The 26560-nt window shown below is 36.6% G+C and overlaps 1 protein-coding gene across 1 annotated transcript; it reads left to right on the top strand.

Annotated features, from left to right (window-relative positions):
- The first annotated feature begins 2325 nt into the window (after positions 1–2325).
- LOC145076925 (mitogen-activated protein kinase kinase kinase 18-like) lies at positions 2326–3804 on the top strand. Its single transcript, XM_079022717.1, has one exon. The coding sequence runs from the start codon at positions 2477–2479 to the stop codon at positions 3800–3802; it is 1326 nt and encodes a 441-aa protein (XP_078878843.1). The 5' UTR covers positions 2326–2476; the 3' UTR covers positions 3803–3804.
- The last annotated feature ends 22756 nt before the right edge of the window (positions 3805–26560 follow it).

Here is a 26560-nt window from a genome sequence, read left to right as displayed (position 1 = left end):
ATGGGATGAAGAGTTACACACTTAAAACCATGTTTCTGAATCTAAGCAAACAAAAATTGCATGGTTGTTGACAGGTCGACGGACATGGAAGGGGTTGTTTGCAATTAGAGTTGGCGTAGACAACCTAGAAATGGTCGTGACGCTGCTGCCATTGAGTCTCTTTCGGCTAGTTGGGCTACAATGAGACTGTCTTCTGTTGCTGATTCGTCTAGGTGGAAAGTGGAGGCTTCGGGAATTTTTTTAGTGAATTCTTTTAGGCGACTTTTGGCTGATAAGGTGCTGGTGGGTTCAAGTGTAGATGCTTTCAAATGGATTAGTTGGATCCCTTTAAAGTCTAATTGTTTTGTTTGGATAATGTTCTTAAATCGGGTTCCTGTGACGAGTAATCTTTCTTCTAGAGGAATAGCTTTACCCTCTTCTATATGCCTTTTTTGTAACCCGAAGGAAGAAGAGCAGTGGCAGACCAATGTGGAGAATTGGGGGTCCCAGGCCACTGCTCAATTTTCGGCTCGTAGTGTAATTTTTTTTTTTAATTTTTTCTATTAGGTGCACTCGTTTGAAGTGTGAGGGACACCTCTACTAAAATAGTCTGCGTCCGCCACTGAAAAAGAGGTTGATCATGTCTTTTTTAAATGTCATTTTTCTAGTTGCATTTGAAATTGGTTTGGTGGATGGACATGTTTTCTTTTGGTGCCCCTGAAAAATAGAGAGGATCTTTCTAAGTCTCTGGTTGGTTCGAATGTTGGAAAAGAGAGAGGTAAACTTCGCCTTGCCTTGGTTTACTCAGCTATTTAATGTATTTGAAAAGTACGAAACACTTTAGTTTTCAACAAGAGAAAATATTCTCCTTTGAAAACGAAGTATGACATTCAACTTGCGACTTTTAATTGGATTAAGTTTCGTTCTAAATTTACTTCTTTATGTTGGTTTAAGTGGTGTATTTCCCTTTTACATGTTTGTAATTTGTAATATTGCTAGCGTCTTGCTTGTTTCCTTTTGTTTAATGCATTTGCCGTTAAAAAAAACATAAAAACGTTTAAGTAATAAATTAATAAGAAAAACATTATCTTCAACTATAAAAATATTTAAAATTAATATATATCATAAATATGGGAAGCACCGCAAGTGTTAGGCTAGTTATATTACCCACCGTTCCACTGCCATGGGCCAGCTCTTTATCGCTATGTCACAACTCACAACTCACAACGTGGGGTCCGGGTCCAGGATAAACCAAATCTTCATTGGGTTTGGGTGCGGACTACCGAATTTTTCTCCTTTGTTTTTTCTTGACCCTTTTTCAAGTACTCTTTGACCACACATATTGAATTTTGAAAAAATAACACAAATAGGTCAAAGATATCATTTATACAAAAGTCAACTACTTCAATCTTGTGGTCGATTATATTGTAGAATGCACCATGCCTTTGTACAACAATTGTTTTAGACCTCCAATAATGTCATTTTTTCATTACATTATTTGATTAAACATAAATATAATTAGGTTATTTTGTCTTATTAAAATTTAAAAGTGTTAATAAAAATATCAAAAATTTAATGCCCTTTGCTCATTGCCGTAATAAATTTGATACCCTTCAATGATATTTTATTTTGGTCGTGCTTGTGTATATAGATGTGCATTTTTAAGTATAATCATAGTCAATTTCGGTCTTCTTTAGCTTATCATGTTCAATAACCCAAAAATCAACTTATAATTATAATAAATATATTTTTTTTATATGTTATTTTATACTTTCATTTAGTTTATCAACTAATTTTTAACAAATATTATTTTTTATCAACCATTTTTAAATTTTTTTTAACTATCAGTTAGTTTTTAATTACAGATAAATCTACCGAGCATAGATTAAAAGTATTTATAACCTTCTACAAAACAAATGACATAAAGGTTTCATTAAAAACTCACAAAAATATATTTAAGAAGACATTTTCTAACAATTCAAGTTTTTTATTGAAAAGTGAAAACTTTTAAAATCTTTCAAAAACCTTTTGGGAAACATAAATACTATTTTCTTAAAATCTTATCCATTGCTTACGACTTATTTTATACACCAATATATTTAAATTATCATTTTCCATGTATTTTAAATTATAACCGATAAGTTTGATGATAGGTGAAAGAAAAGAAGTGGGTAAAATTACGTGAAGTATCCCAAATAATTTAAGAAAAGAAGTAGGTGTCCACATGGATTGTACATCTCAAAGACATGAATGAACCCAACTTTGCCAAGTAACTTCACAAACATCTTCCACATGGATTGGATATGGATAAAACCCGGTATTATTCGCCGCTTTCACCTTCTTCTTCACTACGTCATCCTCATCGCCATTATTCACCTTCCACTTCCCATTTCTATTTAATTTCACCACCTCCACTCATATATAAACACACCCCCACAAGCCCACAACTTCATATTATAACTCCATAACTAAACTCACATCGCAAAATTCCACAAAAATGAACAACTACAGACGTAAATCCAACTGGGTACGAGGGAAATGCATCGGAAAGGGATCGTTTGGGGTGGTGAGTATCGGTGTTGATGAATCCGATGGTGTTGTGTTCGCTGTCAAATCCGTGGAGAACAGTTCCGATGCGTTTATTGGGTGTTTAGAGAACGAGATTCGGATTTTGAAATCGTTGTCTTCACCATACGTCGTTACGTATCTCGGAGATGATGTGACTGTTGAGTCTTCTTCGGTGTACCGGAACTTACACATGGAGTACATGCCCGGCGGTACTGTTACTGACTTGGTGAAACATGGTGGTGTGAATCTCCGGAGTTATACGCGGTGCATCACGTCGGCGTTGAGCTACATTCACGCCAGAGGCATCGTTCATTGTGACGTCAAGGGGAAGAATGTGTTGATCGGAAACATTCCCGGTATCGCTAAGCTTGCAGACTTCGGGTCGGCGATTGAATCGGGAAGTCCGGTCACCGGAATACGTGGGAGTCCATTATGGATGGCGCCGGAGGTAATCAAAGGTGAGTATCAAGGACCTGAGTCCGACGTGTGGTCATTGGGATGCACTGTGATTGAGATCCTCACCGGAAAGCCAGCTTGGCAAGACAGGGGAGCAGACACCCTCCGTCAAATCGGCTACTCCGAAGAGCTTCCGGAGATTACAGTTCCGATACCGGAAGATCTACGTGATTTTTTAAACAAGTGTCTTAGAAGAGAGAGAAGTGAAAGATGGAGCTGCGATCAGTTACTCCAACACCCATTTCTAGTATCGTGCTCTCCTCCATCACCACCGCAGATCACGATCGACACCTGCAAATTCTCACCAAGATGCGTCTTTGATTGGTCTGTTTCAAGTTCTTCGAACCAATCAACGCTTGAGATTTATCAATTCGACGTAAAGAACTCAAACGCAAAACAGAGGATTTGTAAATTAGCTTCGAACTCAGGGGCAAATTGGGAATCAGAAGGTTGGGAGATGGTTAGGCACGCGACTGCGTTGGAATATTCTGATTCCGTCGATTATGAAGAAAGCGTAAGCGGGAGTGGAAGGGCAAATTGGGAATATGCAGAATCTAATGCTTGTTATAATTACGATCATGAAAGTACAACCAATGATGCATGTGGTACAAGTACAACAGCGGATTCGATCCATAGAGATCCTGTCGATATATACAGTTGTTATTTGTTTGTATTGATAAAAAAATTGTTCCCAATATTTTTCTTTATTCTGAATAATATCCAACACATTTCCTATACGCATTTCGTTGTCATTCTTTCGCATTTGAAAGATTATATAATACTCCATGATTTAGTATAAAAATTAAGAGGGAATTATAGTACGATGTCTTTATATAAATATATGTTACGATAATACATTTTCTGATATAAAAATCTGAAATGGTCGGCGATATACGAATCACTATGCATCTACCCTTTTTGGGTGGTGGGTGGATTGGTGGGTGATGATTGGGCACACTATTGATCCAATAGTATAGCATAAATATCAAATTATTTAAGTGAATATAATCTTATTGATGTTTTATTCTTTTATATTTGTTAGAAAGTTTAAAGCTTTACAATAATAAATGAATACGCGATCGTTAATATTATGAATTATGAATGAATTATATAGATTTCTAGTAGAACGAATACATATAATGTGCTACACATTTTCTTTTCTCTTAATAGGATAAACTTGTGAATTTGATGGTTTTGACATTGGTTGTTGCCATCATTCTATCTATATAAATTTTTTAATCTAAAACCTTCTTATTGTGTTTTTTTAACAATTTTTTTTGTCAAATTAATTAACAAAAATATGGACAATATTGGTTATTCACATACAATTAGGGGTGTAAACGAGCCGAGCCGAGCCCGAGCTCGAGCTCGAGCCTTAAAATGAAGCTTGGGCTCGCGAGCCTAATCGAGCCTCCATGTATATGTATATATATATATATATATATATATATATATATATATATATATATATATGTATGTGTGTGTGTGTATGAATGTATGTATGTATGTGTGTGTGTGTGTGTATATATATATATATATATATATATATATATATATATATATATATATATATATATGCTCGTTTAAGCTCGTTTAGTCTCGCGAGCCCACTAACTGAAGCTCAGCTCGAGCTCGTTTAATAAATGAGCCTCATATTTAGGCTCGAGCTCGGCTCAGACTCGTTTAATTCGATCTCGAGTCGAGCTTTTAACGAGTCGATTCCGAGTAGCTTACGAGTAGCTCGGCTCACTTACACCCCTACATACAATTAAATGAATTTAAAGTCTTTTATGAGTATTAAGATATATATATATATATATATATATATATATATATATATATATATATATATATATATATATATATTTGAGTTCTAATCTGGTTGTTGCTCTTTGTTTTTCTATCCAAAAAGATTTGTTTGTGGCGAGTCCAACACATGTTGCATACCTTCATGTTCGCATGGGAGATTAGCCATGATACGCGTAAGCTGGTCCGGATATCTTTCGTTAATGGCAAAAAAAATCTAATTTTTACTCACTAAGTCAACCATTTTGATAATAATGTAACAATAATAGAAATAAAAATAAGATAAACTAATGTTTTTGCTTTGTGATCAACTTTTGAAAAGATGGTTTAAGAAATATGTCTTCACGGAAAAGATAAAAATCCCACGGTATTTAAAATTTTGTTGTAAAATAATCGTCGTACTTATAAAAATATTGAAAAGGGTCCTTAATTTTGTAACTTCTTTTTTCTAAAAATGACCCAAAACTAACTCTTGTTTAAGCTTTTGTGATGGTTTGCATACTTTAACGGCTCTATTCCATGAACTTACACTTTTGGCCACCTTTATGATTATAATTATCCTAAATAAAAAGTAAAAACAATGAACATGCGTCTTAAAATGAAATCCATGGATAGATCTCCAATATCTTCACAACTTCTTATCCATTTAGCAATTTCCATAATAAAACAAAATCAGTCGACATATAATGATAAGGAACAAACTATTTTGTTGGCTGAATCGTACAACAAACAATCGCAACATTGAACATGTATGGAAAACATTCTTGACGTAGTTATATCTAGGGAAATTTCTAGAAAAATTCCAAAATTTTAGTCTAATTTATGATAAAGTCAGAAACTAAATTTTGTTTACAGAAAAGCATAGAATACCGGTTAAAACTTCGAAAAAACCTTTTTCGACCGGTTTTAAAGATTTAGCCGGTATTCCGTCTTTTTTCGTTAGTTTGTTTAAAATTTTGGGACTTTTCCGGAAAATACCTTATAACCAAAATATTGGGATTTTTTTTGAAAATTACCATGGAATTAATGGATATTATTATTAACAAATAATTTATAAACATAACAAATATTTTTATTATAAAAAAGAAAATACACTTGTTGCTAATTTCTAGGAATAAATTGGTGGTCTAAGTACTCCTCTATTGCTTATTAACCACATCAAACTCTTTACATTCCTCATATGTATCGTTGTGAGTATGATGGTGAGATGTACTCAGTGAGTATTCTTCTAATGTTGGTGTTCCTCTTATGTGTTTAACCTAACTACCACCCAACATCCATACCTCACACAGTAACAACCATTGGCTAACACACATCTATCAAATGTGAAAAAGTGAATCGTGAATGATAGTTTATATAGAAAAAAGTATAGGGTGATTATCTATTTAAATTGTCATTCAAAGTTTATTTTTCACTATGTTTGTAATTTGATGGTTGTTAACGAATAATGTATGGAGGTTAGGTGGTATTTACGTTAAAGATTATAATGAAAGATCTATATACTCAAGAATTATTATTTAATGATATTTTCTAATAACATGTGATCCTATAGCGTCACACATATTAGAAAGTAGACACTTATTGATTGTGTATTAATAAATATTATCAACTCTTGTATGACGATACATAGGAGGAACATTAGAAGTTTGAAGTGGTCAACAAACAATAGACCATGTCGACCATTCTATTCCTAGAAATTAGAAACAAATGTATTTCCTCTGTTTATAATAAAAATATTTGTTATGTTTATAAATGATTTGTTAATAATAATATCCATTAATTCCATAGTAATTTTCAGAAAAGTCCTAATATGTTGGTTATCGGGTAATTTTCAAAAAAGTCTTAATATTTTGAGCAAACTAACAAAAAAGGACAGAATACCGGCTAAATCTACGAAACCAGCCAAAAAAGGTTTTTTTTCGAAGTTTTAGCCGGTAGTTTGTGCTTTTCTATAAACAAAATTTAGTTTGAGACTTTTTCATAAATTGGACTAAAATTTTGGGACTTTTCTAGAGATTTCCCTTATATCTTTCACTCTAAAGATTCTACGGAAAAACAATCTAAGTTTAAGTAGTTATATCTTTCAATCTAAAGATTCGTTTTGATAGCTACTTATCTACACATTAACGATGTTATAAGATATTAATGAGGTTAATAGTGTTCAATAAATTTCAACATTTTGATAGCCATTTATGAAGTATATTATTCAATACATGATAACTATTTAACAATTATTATACATATTAAACGTTGATACGACTTATAAACAATGACCAATGTTAATGATTTTAGTGTCACCTGACATTTTGTGTAATTGAAACTGACATGTGACCTAAGGACTTATCGTTTGTACTCTATATTATATGTTTGGTGAATGTGGAGTACATGCATATATAAAATTGAATTATAAGTCGGTATGACAAAAAGACATGGGTCAATGAGGTCGTGCCCCTTACAAGGTCCTAGGGCAACACCCCTAGTGGGGTCCAAAGGGTAGAGCCCCTGGCGGTGGTCCCATTGATTATGCTAATAAATTTGAGATTCTTTATGGAAAATTTGAATTCTAGTGGGTGATTCTAGTAAAATTGACAAATCTCGTCAGTTTTTATGTCATTAAATTCGAGATTCTCCTAACTAATTTAGAAAATTAACCCTAATTTGTCACACACACACACACACACACACACACACACATATATATATATATATATATATATATATATATCTTTTAAGTCGTAGACAAAACCCTTTTCACAACTCTTCTTCTTCTAAACAAATACTCAGAATTCTCTGGCGATTTGGCTTGTGTTTTTGTGCCTAGGTACACAAGTGTCCTTTTGGATTATCTTAGACCGGATTTCCTGTAACCCATACATAAGGTGGAAATATCAGTTCAAAAAATGAACTTACACGATTCATCAAGAATCCGGTTCTCCACCATCACCCTACTCATATATACTCCAACAAACAGTTTTGAGCCAAGTCGAGTCCACTGTTTTATCGGCTAATCTGCATGTCTTCTTCTTGGCTTGGTTTTTGAGGGGTTTCTTCAGTGGGCTTTGTCTCATTTGGTATGTGGCGTTTCTTCGTCGAAGGTTTTGATCCTTCACACGTTCCTAGGTTTCTTATTGGATTACTACTAATAATCGTTTCTTCGATTTTTTTTCGTTCTCTAGTTTCACCCTCTTCCTCGTGTGTTATGCCTACATTCATATTGGTAATTGATTCCTTTGTTTTGCATTGTTTTAAAGGAGAACCGTATCTGCTGCCAACGCTTCTACTTCCACCACCAAAGACACTCGATTCCACGATTCCATAAGAGAAAATGGTTAGTTTATCTAGGGTTTTCCTTCTGTCTAAGAAATCGATGGCTTGAAGGCTTGTGTTGAATAAATTGTCCAACTGTCGAATCAATGGTTTAAAAGTTTGTCTTGAATCAATGGTGTCTAAGAAATTGATGGTTTGAAGGTTTATGTTGAATCGATTGTCTAACTATTGAATCAATGGTTTAAAGGTTTGTCTTCAATCGATTGAAATCGATGGTTTGAAGGTTTATGTTGAATTGATGGAAACCCGGTCGCATGAAAAACACACTGCAACATTTCTATTTGCTTTTGATTCCATCTTCAACACCTCCGATTTCCTTCCCACCAGTTCTCACATCATTTTGACCCACCTAAAGAGAAATCACTTCTCATCTTCAATCATGTATCTCTTTTCTAATTCTTTCTCTAAATTTGCAATTTCTAGGGTTTACCTTGGTTCTGTTTATTTATTTATGTATTGATTGGTAAGTATCTATGATCTCTATCATTTGTGTTTCTAGAATTGATTTCATAACCATATCGATTTATCTACAAATTTTCAAAATAAGTCATGGATTTTTGAAGGTTGATGACTCCATGAAGAATATTAAAAAGAAGAATATAAGAAGGTTCAAGATGGATGAATGTAACAGCCCGAAATCCAGGTTAGCATTATAACCCTTCTATTTTGGAGAATTGGCTAGTTAGTCCCTTAAAGTGGAAGATGTAATGGGTGAGTACACTGAGCGTACTGGGGGTACGCCGCGCGTACTCGCGCGCTTAATTTGTACGTGGGTCATCTGGGTACGCCCAGGTTTACGCCGGGCATAACCGGCCCAAATGCAAAACCCTAATTTGTGGCCTTGCACTATAAAAGGAACGTGTAGTCCTTTGCCCTAGCCACCATACACCCTTGAGAGGGTCCTTGAAGAGCTTAGATTCGTGCTTTAGCTTGTGTGTGAGTTTTTGAGCTTAAAGTTGTCCTTTCAAGGTGAAGAACGAGAAGAAGGAGCCATTGTTGGAGCTAGAAGTTGAAGAACAAGTGTAAATTCGAGTTCTTCTGTGGTTGGAGATCCTTCCTGAGGTAAAAAGCTCAAAGCTTTCCTTGTTCTTCACGAGTTTTGCTTTTTGGTCCATTTTTAGGATTTTTGGTTCAAAGTTGGAGACTTTTTGTGCAAAGAGTCTCCATAAGGTCTCAATATAAACAGTAGCACATATAATAGTAACAAAAAATAAGACCCAATTGGTCAACATGTATATACACAGAAAATCATGCAACAGTCACAAATATAGCAAGCATCCTACACAAACAAGTTAGTGGGCTGACATTGGTGCCTTTGACCCACAAGCACAGTGAGAAAACTCACCTCAATCGGAAGATGGCAAATCTCGTACCCAAGTTTGCTGCACAACGGCTCCTCACACTGAACACAGTCAATACCAACCCAAGTTACACTCTTAAGGTCAAGCCCATAGATCATGCGGCCTAATAATGGCCCAAGCCCAAATAGAAAGTCATAAGGCCCAATCTATATTATGTCTTCCTAAAGGGAAAAAAGACCATTTTACCCTTCCTATAACTGGGCCAACATCTCATGGCCCAATTCCCAAAATGGCCCAAGGCCCAAAATGGACTTCCTGGGAGTACGCCCTGCGTATAACTCGTCGCAGAACAATGTACAAGTCAACAAAGCCTGATCCATGCATTACGTCGAGCATACTCCTACATACGCCCAACGTACTTGTCATAGGGCCAAAAACTCAAAATATGCTCTTAATGGTTAAGGCAATAACGTCTGAACACATATCTGGCCCTTAAGGGGTGTCTTAAGTCATAAAGTTCTTGACTTTATGAATTTGCATGGCTTAATGAGGTCCAAACCATAATCTAAGCTTCCTAATCTTCTTAAAAGGTCACTAATACTTGCATGAGAGGATAAAACTCCACGAGATCGAGACTTTATCACTTAATGACCACAACAAGGACCAAATATGAGGTTCAAAGGTTTTAGAGTGGCTTCCACTCATAAGAACCACCGTCATGGGACCAAAACATGATAAAATACCACCCAAAACTAGATCTATACAAAGGAGCCATCAAGATTGAGACTTTATACCTCGAGAAGAAGTAGGAAGGAAAACCAAGCCTAGATCTACAAGCTCCAAGCAATCCAAATCTCCTTCATGAAGCTCCTTCTTCTTCACTGAGCACTAAAACACATAAAATCACACCAAGAACTCAAGAATCAATCTAATGGGGCTCGGGTTTCATATTTACGGTTTAATGGGATGGAGGCTGAAGGTAAGAGGTTTTGGATTTGAGTTAAGGCCATTAAATAGGGTCCAAGACCCTAAATTGGGGTTTTCACCTGACTAGAGTACGCCATACGTACTCTCGGTACACTCAACGTACTCCAAAGGGCACCCGCGATCCTCCTTCCTAGTACGCCGAACATACTCCTAAGTACGCCCAACGTATTATGCTTATCCCTAAAACCACCAAACTTTCGAATGCCATAACTTATTAGTTCTAAGTCTGATTTCGACGATCCTTATATCCCCGGAAAGGTAATGAGAAGCTATATACTTCTATCAATTCACTCTTTACTTAAAACTATTCAAAATTAAATCCAAACTTCATAAAAGGCCCAAACTATCACTTTACGGTTATACCCTTGGGCTCCAAAACACAAACCAAACTCTAACAATGAATGATATATGGCGAAGGGATTTCATATGTACAAGTCAGCCTATAGGGTTAGACAAGCTAGGTGACAATGGATGGTAGTAAGCAGCGGCGGTGATTAGGGACCCATTTTTTGTCAATTTATTTGTATTAATATATCCAATGTATATTAGACGCAAAGGAAAATAAGAAAAACATGAAGTTGGTGAGATGGCAATGACGCCTCATTAATTTTTAGTAGGTAGGGTGTTAGAAACCTTGTAGTAAGATTTTCAAATGTACTATTTAAATCCTAATAATTATTTTATATATGTATAATATATATATATATATATATATATATATATATATATATATATATATATATATATATATATATATATATAGAATACCAATTCACATTTAGTTCAAGTGGTTAAGAGTCATAGGTGCCAATTTTTTATAGGAATAATGATTTAGAAGATAATATATTTTTCGATTTGTATACATTTGGTGACTGAGTTTTTTCATCCATATTTAGCCTTTCAACTTGTTAAACTGTACACATTCAGTCCTTATGATCGGCTGCTCCAAGTAAGCGAAAAAAAACTTAATAGGTCGTTGTTGTTTTTGTACACAATCATTACTTATAACCGGATTCTTTTGTTTTTTCCCACGACATCTTATGTGGGAGAATTAATAATAAGGTGTTCGGAGTTGTTGATGCTTATGGTCATCGCGACCTCGGCCACTTGGTTGCTTAGGTCTTGTCGTTTGGCTTAGTTCTTGTGGTTTTGATTATGTATTGTGTTATGAATGTCGTAATTTGTTCATATGATTTTGAATTTAACGATTTTTATATCCACGCGTTCGTATTTGAGTCTACTACAGCTTTCGTTTAAATTACTTCCGTTAAAAAGCAATATATTTTTACTTATGATTTTTATATCAATTCGTTCTTTATGAATGTATGTATGAATTTTTTTGATAAAGTCGTAAGTAAAATATATTACTTTTTAACCGGATTAATCTAAAAGAAAATTGTAGCAGACTCAAATATGAACGCGTGGATATAAAGATCCTTAAAATATGAGATCGTATGAAGAAATTATGATGTTCAAAACACAAAACCTAAGTAACAAAGCATTCGAGGCCGCTGTGGTCATAAGCATCAATAAATCTAAACACCTTATTAATGATTGTCCCACATAGAATGTCGTGATAAAACCTAAAGAAACTGGTCATATGTAACACCCCCGACCAGCGGCGGAAACGCCGGGTTGTGCGACATTAGGATGTTGGATCACAGATTATCGTACATACATTGAATAGTACAAAACATTATATATACCATAAATATCTCATCTTCATTCTAGGGTTTCTAGGGTTTTGGGTGTGAGCCATTAGAGGCATTAGATTTATGGTGCTTGCTTTCCAAGGTTTTTCAAGAAGGATATTGGTTTGATTATTTGCTACAATAATCAAGAAGTATGTAAACCCTAACTCTATGTAAATTTCGATTATTATAGAGTTCCCTTAGGGTTCTTGATGTTCATAAGTTAATTCTATTAATAGAGAAAACTTAGATCCAAATAGGTTGCATGTGAACTTAGGGGTTAAGTTTTCCCGCCACATGTTTTAATTATAACCTATAAAACCCATCAATGGTATCAAAACCTAGATTGTTTTCAATTAATCGTGCACAATGTTGAATAGATAAAAAACATTAGGGTTTATAGAAATTAAACCCTAAGGGAGGGATTTTCGATTTCTGCCAGGGTTCTTAAAACCCTAGCCTCCACCCTTAGAATTTTCGAAATAGGTTAGGGTTTTTGAAACCTTAGCCTCCTTAACCCTTTTTCGAAAATTAGGAAACCCCTTTAGGGTTTATCTTGTTTCCTTAATTGTTATTTAAAAGCCTTAAATTTTGAATAATTAAAACCTAATAAACCCAAACTATTTTTTTTCCGAAAATTAGGGGGTTTTGGATTAGGATTAAACTTGAATTAGTTATTAATTGGTCAATTGTAAATAACTATTTCATCCATAAATGATTTAACTAATTTAATTAATTGGTTAATTAGAAGATAAAGATAAATCATAACTAGTTAATGTTAATTAATTAAAAAGATTAATTTAAATAATTAATATTTGAACCTCATATTTTGAAAAGTTTTAAAATATACCTTATATCTATTATTAAAAGTTAATTACTATATGTATAAGAAAAGTCAGTCAAATCATATTCATGAAACCATGCCATAAAGAGGGTATAAGGAAGTGGCCAATAAAATGGTCGTTGAATGGGTTTCCACTCTCACTTACTGCTCTCATGTATGGTGGAAGGTTTTTAGCCGAACTGGTTTGATAGGACACAATCTCATTAAAAGTATAATGATATAAAGTAACATAACTATTTAAAAATCTCACTCTAATTACTTTAAGAAGAATGTGAAAAGTATGCTAATCCATGAAAAAAGCACATCATACTTTAATATGTCGTTAGTAGAGCATGTGTGGTTAACCAACACACTAATAGGGACTTTAAAGATAAATGACAGGCATCTAGAAATTTATCATTATTAATGGACCGCGTGTGGTTAACCGGTACTTTAATTGGAGATGATAAATGACTTCGAGGGTACCAAATGGGTTTGCATGGTTATTCACATCTCGTTTGTGATACTCGGCATCTCAGTCACAAAAGTGAGAGCATAATATGAGATTAAACATGTCATTGATAAGATTCAATGAATCTCAAAAGATCTAGGAGTTTCATAAGATTGGAATTGGTAAAAACCTTACCTACCTAAAATAAAATTGAATTTGATTACGACATCCCTCTTCAAAGTTCGTATCGAAAATACAGATCCTAGCCTTAATATAAACTTTGGGTTAAATAATTGAGGATTAAAATCAACTAACTTGAATTCTATTTTCTCCCACTTTTAGATGTCCTATGAAGATAGAAATGGTCTTCCTCATTCTTATGGAATTGGTTTTCATCAATCTTTTAAAAATGGTCTTCCAATTTCAAGCCAAGGTGAAATTGTTTTCCCTTCCTTAGGAAATGATGGAGCTGGACATCATCTCTCTTCAACTCCTCCTCCTCTTCCTCTTGTGACTCTCCTAACATCACATTTTCCTCAAGTTGAAAGATATGAGACAACTCAAGCCCTATTGTCGTGTAGACATCAAGACGTAAATTTTTTGTGTGCGCATGTTCTAGAAATGAAATTGTACATTGACAAGTTGGATAGAATGGGTGTCGTTTTCCCAAGGGATCAAGCCATTGATTTAGTTCTTCTTTTGCTTCCAAAGTCATATGATCAATTCATTGAGAATTTTTATATGAGGAATATTGACGTGACCCTAATTGATCTGACCCAAATGTTAATGGTTGCTGAACCAGAAATGCTTAAGAGCACATCTAAAGCAAAGATGCTTATAGGGTCTAATTCCAAGTTTTCCATGGATATTAACAATAGTGAAAATAGTGGTCCAGAAAAGATTTCTCTTCCCAATGGAAAAGGATTAGCCAAGGTCAAACTGTTTGACCGTATGGTAAAGAGAAAGGCTCGTTTTGGGATTGTTCCATGTGTTGACCCTAAAGAGTCCATTTGTTTCTACTGTAAATTGAAGGGACATTAGAAACCAAGCTACCCAAAATATCTGAAAGATCTTACAGATGGTTAAGCCAAGTCGTGTAACTCTAATTTAGGTACATCCATTATCTGAGTCCATTGTTTTATGAGTTTCTATTCATAGACACATATGTGATGATCACATTTTGATGGTATTAAAGGAGCTAAGAGGAAAAAGGAAGCATGAGCAAGATGAGCTAAATCTGATTGTGAGAAACAGACTTTAGTCACATGGTTCGAAGATTAGAGTTTGGATCTACTTTTAAGGAGTCATGATAATTTAATAGACTGCGATTACTCTTGGTAGATGTCTAGAAAAATAGTTTTTTCATTTTATGCTTTGTAACGACAAGTTCCCACTTTTCGTTTATATTCAATAAAAGTGAAATTTTGGTTTATCTGGTTGCCTTATTTTCTATTTCCTTTCAATGCCATTTACGAAAGTGTTAGTTACGTTTATAATATTAGCAATATTAATTGTGGATTTGGTTCTTATGATATCGCTTGTGGTATTGTCATAATTAACCAACTGAAAAAATTCTCATCACCAAGTTTCAAATTTGACATAAACTTAGAATCATGCAAGTCGAATTGTATGATGCATGAGAATCTTTGTCATTGGAAAATTATGACTAACTCATTGATCACATGTTTATGTGAGTCAAGTGAAGGACTAATGGATCTAGTACATGTTGATATGGACTATTTAAATGCACCATAAAGGATGATAACTCTATTCTTCATGATTTTTTGATGTTTCAGTAAATATGGTTGTGTTTATAAGATTAAGCATAATTCTAATACTTTGAAAAAGTAGCAGAACGAATAAGAAGAATCTATTAGGCAGAAAGATAAAATTTTATCCAATCTGAAAGGAAAAGATAGTACTTTAGTATGATGTTTTATGATCATCTTAGTGATTGTGGATTTATATCACAATTGATCATTGAAGAATATCTTAATGCAATTATATGACTAAGAAGAGAAATCATATATTGTTGGAAATAGTTCGATCAAGATATGTGTCATACTTCATTCCAAATCAAGTTTTAGAGTCATACTATAGTAACTACAAATCGTATCTTGAAACTTTTGTCAAACTAAGAAGGTTGAAAACACCTCGAAATATATGGAGTAAAAACGTTTTCTTACTTTAGCACATATAGAATTGGAGTGTGATGTTTTCGTTAATCTAGAAATAAAAGATAAACTGAGACATATCCACACGAACTTTTTAATATTTGTTTTAGCTCGTCAAGGAATGTTCCTTGAGAGAAAACTCATATGTCAAGAAGTCAGTGGGAGTCGTATTCATCTTGAGAGTTTCAAGAGTTAAACAAAAATACACCTTTTAGTTATCACCAGCATGCGACCTGAGGTTGATAACCTATCGTGTTTGGTTGATACATTCTTATTTATGTGTACTTCTGGTTGAGTTGGCAATGCTTATGAGTTATATGCTCTTCATTTAACTACAAAAGATAAGCGGGTTGGTCAGTGAAAGTGCATTGATCAATATGGGTGACTTGCTAACAACATGAAAGCACTGGTAGGCCCTTGTGCTACCATAGGGAAAGAAATTTAGAAATAGCGAAGTTCAGTCCATGAAGGAAAGCTAAATTTGAATTTAGGTTCTTCAAAAACCCAGTCTTATGATTTTAGGTTGGAAATGATAAATTCATATGGATAGTGTTAACGTTACCTAACGAACACGTTAAATGTAACGGAAAATGTAACAGAAACGTTACTACCTTAGCTAAGACCCAATTTTGGTCTAAGCGAGCCAAGGCTAGGGAAACAGCTCATTTCTCATAACATGGTAAGAATATTCCATCTGATCTTCTGATCCACTCACAACCAATGAGAAGGCAACAAATAGCCCGGGTGACGCCCAAAACTAACATCACCTAATAGTTAGTTAGCATGAATAGCTCTCCCAGTAAGAGGAGGCCACGTTTCAGGCTCACGAGGCACGGTGTAACATCCAGAAATCAGGTGTAACTATTTAATCCCCCTTCTTTTCCATGTTGTCAAAACTAGCCCATGGAAGGAAATTGTAGCAAATAGGTACGTTAGGCGTACTGAAGAGTACGCTGCGCATACTCATGAGCGTGCTCTTGATGCGGATACTACCCAATACGTTGGGCGTACCATAGTGTACGTTGGGTGTACTAGGCTCAGACATGAAACCCTAAATGAGGAATGAGCACTATAAAAGGAACATTATGGCCTCCTTTTCAGCCACCATTTCCAGAGAGCAAAACCCTAAGTGAGCCCTAATCTTCGTTATAAGCTTGCGTGTGTGTGATTGAGCTTGAAAGTGTTCTTGTGTGCTTGTGAAGAGGAAGAGAGGGCCTTGGAAAAGAGAGATTGGTGTCCAAGCTTCTGGATCTAAGCTAATCTGAGTATGGAGATTCTCACAGAGGTAAAAACCTTCAAACTTTACCTCTCTTTTGTTATGAACATCTTATAGGAGCATTTCTAGGGTTTAAGTCCCAAAGGTGGAGACTTTATGAGTAAAGGGACTCCTTGGACCTTGATCTACCCCATTTTAGTGTATTTTGTGTTATAGATCCATAAAAACCCAATCTTGGACGTTAAGATTAAGTCATGCATGAGATAAGGACTTAATGGGGAAAGAGGATAAGTGTTTGAAGTGATTGGTGATCTTTACAGCCATGCAAAGGCTTAAAGGCTTCGAATTTATGGATTAAGAGTCAGTAGAGTGACTAGATCTGAGATATGAGATTGTATCTTAATCGATTCAGACTTAAAACATTAAAAGTATGAAACTGAGACTTACGTTGGGCGTAAATCTCAGAACACGCTGCGTAGGGGTTGAGATCCCCGATTCTGGATAGCCGGGGTACGCCCCACGTACAGAGTTGGTACGCCCCACGTACTGCCCTCTGTTGACTTTCGTTGAGTTTTAGGGTTTGGTCAACAATTGGACATTTGGAACATTGGAGGGGTAAAATGGTCTTTTCCCCTTCTGAGAGATTATAGGAAGGGATTAGTCTAGCCTTTGAGAACCGTTGTTAATTAGAGGTAAATTACTTTATGTGATTAGTCGAAGGCTAGATCAGTATTTCGAGTTCGAGACTTTCCTAGATTACCCGATGTGAGTCTTCTCACTATACCTTACCTGGAATGGTAATTATGTGTGACCGGAAGGTCTTATATGCTCTGACGAGTATGTGATATATGTTTCTATGTTTCTATGTATATGTTATGTATGTTATGAGTAGCATGGTATGGACCGGAAGGTCAACAAGGTATGGACCGGAAGGTCAACAGTGTATGGACCGGAAGGTCAACAGTGTATCGACAAAGTAGGACCGGAAGGTCTACTCAGATTGTGGGACCGGAAGGCCCATGAGACACATTGACCGGAAGGTCTCATAGAGCTATAGCCTCGAGTGGCTTATGTGTTGTATGTAGTATTTTGGGGAGCTCACTAAGCATTTAAGCTTACCGTGTTATGTGATATGTGTTTCAGGTACTAGCGAGGATCGCGGGAAGGCACCGACATGATTTGTACACACTGACAGAGGATTTTGTATTTGAGATTCTGGGATATGTTTTACCGTGATAACATTTAATACACTTGAGTTTTGAGATGATTATATGAGATATGTTATGTTTGAAATATAAAAAATTGTTTTAAATTTTCACGTCGTTACAAGATGGTATCAAAGCCTTGGTTTGAGGGATTCGGATGCACCTTCGGGCGTATCTGAACTCAAACTGAGGATTTGAGAAAATCTTTCATAAAAGAAACAATTTTTCTAAAAAGAGTAAAAGATTTTGAGAAAAGCAAAAAGGAGCAGTGTGTACGATCAGCCAGCGCCCGAATGGTGATTTCCCTAAATACCCTTACATTATGTGTTATGAGATATTATGTGACGTGCTATGCATGCTAGAGTAGGCTAGGTAAATCATATCTTAGGACTAGGGTGGCCTGATATGTGATGCCTTAGCCTAGGAGTTTATGTTGATGTGGGTTGCTTTGAGTGCATGTAGGTAGCAGAGAGTAGCTTGTGAGAAGTCTGCTTGAGAGTAGGCTGAATTAAGGGGGGTATAGAGTACTTGCGAATTGGGATCATTGGAGGAGGACTTGGTGTGGATACGGATACGGTGTGGAAGGTAGTATTGGGCCCGTACTACTGAAAGCACCAGATCGGTAAACATCCTAAGTAAGAATCCTTAGGGTGCTAAGGAACAAGTAGGAACGGTTGATCGAGTGTGAGTAATCTCGGTTGAGTCTCTGATTATTTTATGTCATATTTTAGAGGCATCATGGTGGGAACGCGCCACAACCCAGGAGGCAATAGTACCAGTGGTACTAGTGACAAAGAACTTAATTGAACACATTAACTTAGTTCTGACCGGGCCCGGTACATAGGTCAAAACACAATTATCGAGGGGATCATATATCAGCTTCTAATCCAAGAAGGAACAAATAAACTTCGACTCATATGTTTGCTCTACTACTTATTGAATTATACACAAAGCACGTTTTATAACATCGAGTTACGAATGTGTTTTCGTACAATCAACGCTTAACTAACTCATAGGCAACAAATCATATCTCTAGGTTTGAAGACTTATATGATATTACCGTCTAACGTTCACTCGAGATAAATTCCATGAAGTGATACCAGTGAGAGTGGGTTGACTCCAATGCTCAGAACTTATGAACACTCATGAGTGTTGTAGCCATGTCCAACAACTTAGACCTCTGCAACCACTCATGACAGTCTTGATTCATACCTACTTCTGACATATAACCGACTGTGGAGGTTCGAATAATATGATGTACCAAACATAATTATTCTGAAGTCAAAACATGCAAAAGAAATATCGTAAATGATTGACAAGAGATAGCAACACTTTACTTATAAATAAACACAACTTTTATTCATCATCAAATGTCAATTACACTTTACAAATTTCAAAATTATCTAACTACTAAAACTAATATCATCCTTCAGCCATATGCTCCGAGCATGCTGGAGATGCTTAACCCGAGTCAGTCCCTTCATGAGGGGATATGCTGGATTTTCATCCGATGATACCCTCTTTGCCACGAGGAGTCCTTCTTCTATTTGATGTCTGATGAAATGATATTTTCTGTCGATGTGTCTGGATCTCCCGTGATCTCTTGGTTCCTTGGCTAAGGCAACTGCACTTTCACTATCATAGAAAATTTCCATTGGCTATTTTATAGCTGGCACAACTCCAAGGTCTCCAATGAAGTTCTTCAGCCATATCGCCTCCTTTGTTGCCTCGCTGGCTGCTATATACTCTGATTCGCAAGTTGAATCTGCCATTGTTTCTTGCTTGGAACTCTTCTAAGTAATTGCTCCTCCATTTAAGATAAAGACCCAGCCTGACTGAGAGCGGAAATTATCCCTATAAGTCTGAAAGCTAGCATCACTATACCCTACAACTCTCAAGTCATCACTCCCACCGAGGGTAAGGACCCAGTCCTTAGTCCTCCGCAGGTACTTGAGGATATTTTTTACCGCGGTCCAGTGAGCCTTGTTAGGGTTCCCCTGATATCTGCTGACCATGCTCAAAGCAAAGGCTACATCGGGTTGAGTACACGTCATAGCATACATGATCGATCCTACAGCTGAAGCATAAGGTACTCGACTCATTTTTGCTATCTCAGCCTCAGTACTCGGGCTTTGTGTCTTACTCAATCTGGTGTTACTCTGGATGGGTAACTCTCCTTTCTTGGAGTCCTGCATGCTGAACCACTTCAACACCTTATCCAAGTAGGTACTTTAACTAAGTCCAATTAGTGTTTTACTCCGGTCTCTCAAGATCCTTATCCCTAGAATAAAGGCAGCTTCTCCTAGGTCCTTCATAGAGAAACACTTCCCAAGCTAGGACTTAACTTCCTGCAGAGTTGGGATGTCATTTCCTATGAGTAGTATGTCATCCATATACAATACCAAAAAGCTAACTATACTCCCACTATCCTTGACATATACACAAGATTCATCTTCGCTCCTAGAAAAGCCAAACTCTTTGACTCTCTCATCAAAGCAAAGATTCCATCATCAAGGTGCTTGCTTTAATCCATAAATGGATTTCTCAAGCTTACACACTCTATTAGGGTACTCTGTATTGACACAACCCTCTGGCTGACTCATGTAAACATCCTCAACCAATTTTCCATTACGGAAAGCGGTTTTGACATCCATTTTCGATATTTCATAGTCATGAAATGCAGCTATGGCTAACATAACCCTAATAGACTTAATCTTGGCTACTGGAGAAAAGGTCTCATTATAATCAACTCCCGGAGTTTGAGAGAAGCCCTTTGCAACCAGTCATGCCTTATAAGTGTGTACATTACCATCCATGTCGATCTTCTTCTTGAAGATCCACTTGCACCCAACTGTCTTACGACATGGTACATTGTCAACCAAGTTCCAAACTTGATTGTCATACATGGACTGTATCTCATTGTCCATTGCCTCTTTCCACTTGGCTGACTCAGGGCCTGCCATGGCTTCCGCGTAACTGTTAGGTTCATCCAGACCTATCTGTGTCTCATCACTGATAAGTGTATCACCTTCCGCAGTAATATGGAATCCATAGTAATGCTTAGGTGCATTCCTAACTCTCGTGGAACACCTCAGAGGTATAGACTTGTCAATTGGCTCAACAGGAGTTTCCTCCTCAGGTTGAGTGCTAGGGTTTGAAGTTCCTTCACCACTTGACTCTTGAATTTCTTCAAGTTCAACTTGCCTCCCACTGTTTCCGTGACTTATGAACTCTTTCTCTCTCGAAAGACAGCCCTCCTAGCTACAAAGACCACATTTTCACTAGGTCTGTAGAAGAGCTAACCAAATGATTTATGTGGGTAGCCGATGAAAATACACCTCTCACTTCGAGGTTCGAGCTTATCATGAGTCTTTCATCTCACGAAAGCCTCACAACCCTAAATCTTCATGTGTTCTAGTTTGGGTACTTTACCAGTTCACATCTCATGAGGAGTTTTGGCAACTTTCTTTGTAGGGACTAGATTAAGGATATGGGCGGCAGTCTCTAAGGCATACCCCCAAAATGAGATTGGTAGAGAAGCTCGACTCATCATGAAACGAACCATATCCAACAAGGTTCGATTACACCTCTCAGCCACACCATTCAACCGCGGTGTCCTGGGAGGTGTCAATTGTGAGACAATCCCACATTCCCTAAGATAGTCGAGGAACTCTAAACTAAGATACTCACCACCTCGATCAGATCTAAGCATCTTAATGTTCCTGCCCAATTGATTCTCGACTTCCTATTTAAATTCTTAAAACCTTTCAAAAGTCTCTGACTTATGCTTGATTAAGTAGACATATCCATATCTATTGTAATCATCAGTAAAAGTCAAATAATAACGATTAGCATCCCTTGTGGCATGTTTGAAGGGTCCTCACACATCCGTGTGTATGAGATCCAACAAACCTTCACCCCTCTCACAAGTACCAGTGAAGGGTGACTTTGTCATTTTTCCAAGTAAGCATGATTCGCAACTATCATCTGACTTTAGGTCAAATGACTCCAAGATTCCATTCTTTTGGAGTTGGCCTATGCATTTCTTGCTTATATGTCCAAGACGACAATGCCATAATGATGCTTTATCCAAGTTATTATCTTTAACAGAATCAATACACAATACAGTATTTCCTAAGTTATCTATAACATATACAGTTTCATACACACCATCACAAGCTAATGCTTTAAAATAAATAACATTATTAAAGAAAGCATTAATCGAACCAACTTCATTATCAAATGAAAAGGTAAAACCTTGTTTATACAATGCATGAAAGGAAATAATATTTCTTGCCATTTCTGGTGAGTAACAACATTTATTCAAATCTAAACTAAACCCACTACTTAGCGATAAAGTATAAACTCCAATCTTGGTGACAGGTAAAGCTTTCCTATTCCCCATGATTAAGTTTATTCTTCCATGCTCCACATTCTCACTTCTTCTTAGTCCCTGCAAATCTGAACAGATATGAATACCACAACCGGTATCAAGGACCCAAGAGTTAGAATAGGGTGAGTTATTAGATAAGATAGTGTAAATACCTGCATGGTTGGGTTTAACTTTCCCATCCTTCACATCTTGCTGGTACTTTGGGCAGTTCCGCTTCCAATGTGACTTTTCATGGCAATAGAAGCATTCAGCCTCTTTTGGGTCAGAAGAAGGAGTGACGAAACCTTTCTTGGTTCCACTTGAAGAAGATCCATCAAGGGTCCTAGCCTTGGTACCCTTCGAAGAGCTCTTCCTCTTCTTCCCTCTACCTTTCCCGATTGCCAAGACAGGGGCGGAGTTTGGAGTAGGATTAGGAGTGTTAACAACCGACTTACCTTTAAGACCTATTTCTGCGGTCTTGAGGAGTCCTTGAAGTTTTCTGAGTGTGACCTATTCCTTATTCATGTGATATGTCATGCGGAATTGATCATAGCACAAGGGTAAAGAGTGCAAAATGATATCTATTACAAGCTCCTCAGGGAAGTTCACATTAAGCTTCAGCAAACGATCCACATACCTTTGCATTTTCTGCATGTGGCTCGTAACGGAGTCTCCGTCCTTCATCCTGGTTGTTATCATGGAGCAGATTATTTCATATCGCTCCTAACGAGCACTTTGATGGTATCTTTCCATCAGATCTTGGTGCATTTCAAAAGGGTAGAAGTCCTCATAGGACTTTTGGAGTTCTGCTGTCATGGTGGCCAACATGATGCATACCACTTTGGTAGCATCCCTTTCATGTGCCTGGAAGTCAGCGATCTCCTGGGGAGTTGCAGTGGTCTCATCAATCTCCTTAAGCTCCTTATCGAGGACATATTCTTTGTCCTCGTAGCGGGTAATCATCCTGATGTTTTTGATCCATTCATTGAAGTTGGATCCATCAAAAGTAACTTTCCCACACAAGTTCATAAGGGTAAAGGATCCATTAGGATTAGATCCAAAAGCAGTATTGTTTGAAGACATCTGAAAGAAGAGAACAAGATTAGTTTAGATATTAAGAGAGTCCTTAATAAAACACCCAAATGTAATATTAAGGCTAGGATCCAATCACAATATATTATAACTTAGAAGACGTATGCCGTAATCCAAGCTATAACATATTTGAAAGGTAGGTGAATGACGATTCACCAATTTCCACCATGAAAAACGAAATATAAATATTAGGGTTTTAATTGGTTCTTAGAAATTCCTAGATTCTTTTGAGATTCAATGAACTTTTCAAAGGCATGTTTCAATCTCGAGTGGCCCTCCAAGTTTTGTGACTGGGATACCGTGGATCATAAAACGAGGTGTGAAGTAACCATGCAAATCACTTGGTACCCTTAAAGTTCATCACTCAATCGATGTGTCGGTTAACCACACACGCTCCACCGATACTATGATAAACCTTAAGTCACCCTGTACCTACCTTGTTAAGTCCAAATTAGTGTGTTGGTTAACCACACACGCACCACTAACGACTTAAGCAAAGTGTAAAGTGTAATTTCATGGATTAACACCTTATTCACATTTTTTCCTAAAATAACTAAGATTGAGAATTTAATAAAACATTTAGTTACTTTATAATATTCATTACACTTTTAATGAAAGTTTATAAGTCCTTGTCCTACCCGTTCGTCTAATGACCCTCCACCGATTAAGGAAGCGGTGGGTGAGAGTGGACATCCATTAAGTTGCCATTTTATAGGCAACAACCTTATACCCCCCTTATAGACCGGCATCGTGAATGAGGCGTACTAGCGGTAAGACGACTTGATCTTATACATACATATATATATATATATACATATATTTATATATATATATATATATATATATATATATATATATATATATTATTAACTTATAATATTATAAAGTATACGGGTTGAGTTTTAACTTTTAAAATTCTAAGGGTTGGAACTAAAGTTTTAATCATGACTTTACTTGTTCCAAAACTTGAGGGCAAGTTTTGTAACACAAATAGACTTTTGGTTATCCATAACTTGAGGACAAGTTATGGACTCCATTAAAACACATAAAGATCATGAATTAAACATTTAAACAAGTAATTCCTATGATCTATCAAAACCTCATAAGAACACGAACATTCATATCAAAGTTTCAAGAACATATGAACACATATAATCATGATAAATTGATATTAGCCATTATAAATGGAATAGAACAATCATTACACCATCTAAAACAAGTTTTACAACACCAAAACATTTTCGGGTAAGGTTTCTAGTCCATTTACAGCAGCAAAGCTCCAAAAACTGCTCACTGGATGACAAACTCGTCGAGTTCATGCTATAACACACAAACTCGGCGAGTTTTTGGCCAGAACTCGTCGAGTTTTCTTGTCTGGACAGTTTTTGGCTTTTGAAAAACAAGTTTGCATCAAGTATTTAACAAACAAGCCTAGGCTCTGATACCACTGATGGGTTTTGAGCATTTTAACACTTCCTAAGTGAACATGCAACCCTAATAAACCTTGGATCTAAGCTTGTGTAAAATACATGCAAAATATGGTTTCCAAGGTTCGTAATCCTATCTAGCATACATGGGAACTTTTATTCTAAAAGGATGGCTAGAATTACATACCTTGTAGTTGATTTTGATTCCTTGAAACCTTGTGAGCCTAGCACCCTAAGTGTGATGCCTCAAATGCTTCACACAACACCAAATACCTTTGGAATGACTTTTGAGAGAATGCACACACTTGTAAATCGGCCTAGCCCTCTTATGTTCTTAGTGTAACCGATTTTGGTAGATAGCATGTTCCTTATATAGTGGGACACATCTAGGGTTACACCATGTAAACCCTAATGTGTCATGACTCTTCATTTCCATGACCCATGGGTTTTGTAACTCCCATGGAGCATCCATGGAGCATTCTATGGGTTTAACCCAACATGATAATCCATGGAGCCTTTTAGCCCACTATACAAGTTATGGATGATTTACATAATCAACCAATATATTTAATTAGTTATCTTTTGATCACTTAATTAATTCCAAATTAATTCTTGATCAATACTAATTAAATAATACTATTAATATATTAGAACTTATAATATATTAACAAACCACAAGTGTTATTTCTCTCATTTAGTCTATCCAAATGCATGATGCCATGCAACCTAAATGGACCATGTCGGGTCGAGTCAAGTACATACCAGAAATAGTTATAGACTTAGACACCTTATCCAACACATATAGCCAAGGATTGCCCTAAGGGATTCATGGTTTTCTTTCATTGCAACCAGACTGGCCGTAGGAAGGTCGAGTGCCCGCAGTTGATTCAGGGATCAGCACATGGATCTGCGCCTTCTACCACTCGAGCTACAGTCAATCGGCTCGTGGAGGCCAAGGCGCCTAAGGCTCGCGGCAGAGCCTTCCAGTTGACCACAGAGGAGGTCCGCACAGCTCCTGATGTTGTGGCCGGTATGTGATCTTTTGCTTATTCTTTTGTTTATATATATATATATATATATATATATATATATATATATATATATATATATATATGGTGCTTATATGTGATATGTTTAGGTACTTTTCTTTTGATTTCTGTACCTACTTTGGTGTTATTCGATTTGAGTGTGAGTCGATCTTTCGTGTCATTAGCGTTTGGTCAGCACATCAGTATCCAACAAGAGGCGTTGAGTCGACCTCTGCGAGTTTCTATAGCTGACGAGCGAGCGGATTTTGCTACTGATGTGATTCGAGGATGTGTACTCGAGATTTTCGGTGTTGAGTTCCCGATAGATTTGGTACCGATTACGATGGGGGATGTTTGTGTCATCGTGGGTATGGACTGGTTGAGCCGATTCGGAGCTATTATCGACTGCGAGCGTCAGTTGGTGACCATACGAGACCCTAGTGGGGGAGTACTTAGGGTGTATGGCGAGGGTACCCTATCTGGGTCCGCATTTTGCATAGCTGCCAGAGCGAGACAAAGTCTACAACAGGGTTGTAGAGGGTTTGTAGTCTATGAGATGGATACACGAGTTGCCGCAGAGAGGTCAAGTTCTGTCGGTGAGGTTCCGATAGTGCGTTTTAGATGTTTTCCCCGAGGAGTTGTCGGGTGCGTCTCCCG

The sequence above is a fragment of the Lactuca serriola genome, chromosome 9 (assembly GCF_051521515.1).
Source record: "Lactuca serriola cultivar US96UC23 chromosome 9, Lser_US96UC23_V15, whole genome shotgun sequence".
NCBI classification, from domain to species: domain Eukaryota; kingdom Viridiplantae; phylum Streptophyta; class Magnoliopsida; order Asterales; family Asteraceae; genus Lactuca; species Lactuca serriola.
This window is presented reverse-complemented; position numbering and strand designations above follow the sequence as displayed.

Excerpts from the sequence above, each read along its gene's own strand:
- LOC145076925 (XM_079022717.1), top strand. The coding sequence starts at position 2,477 with ATGAACAACTACAGACGTAAATCCAACTGGGTACGAGGGAAATGCATC.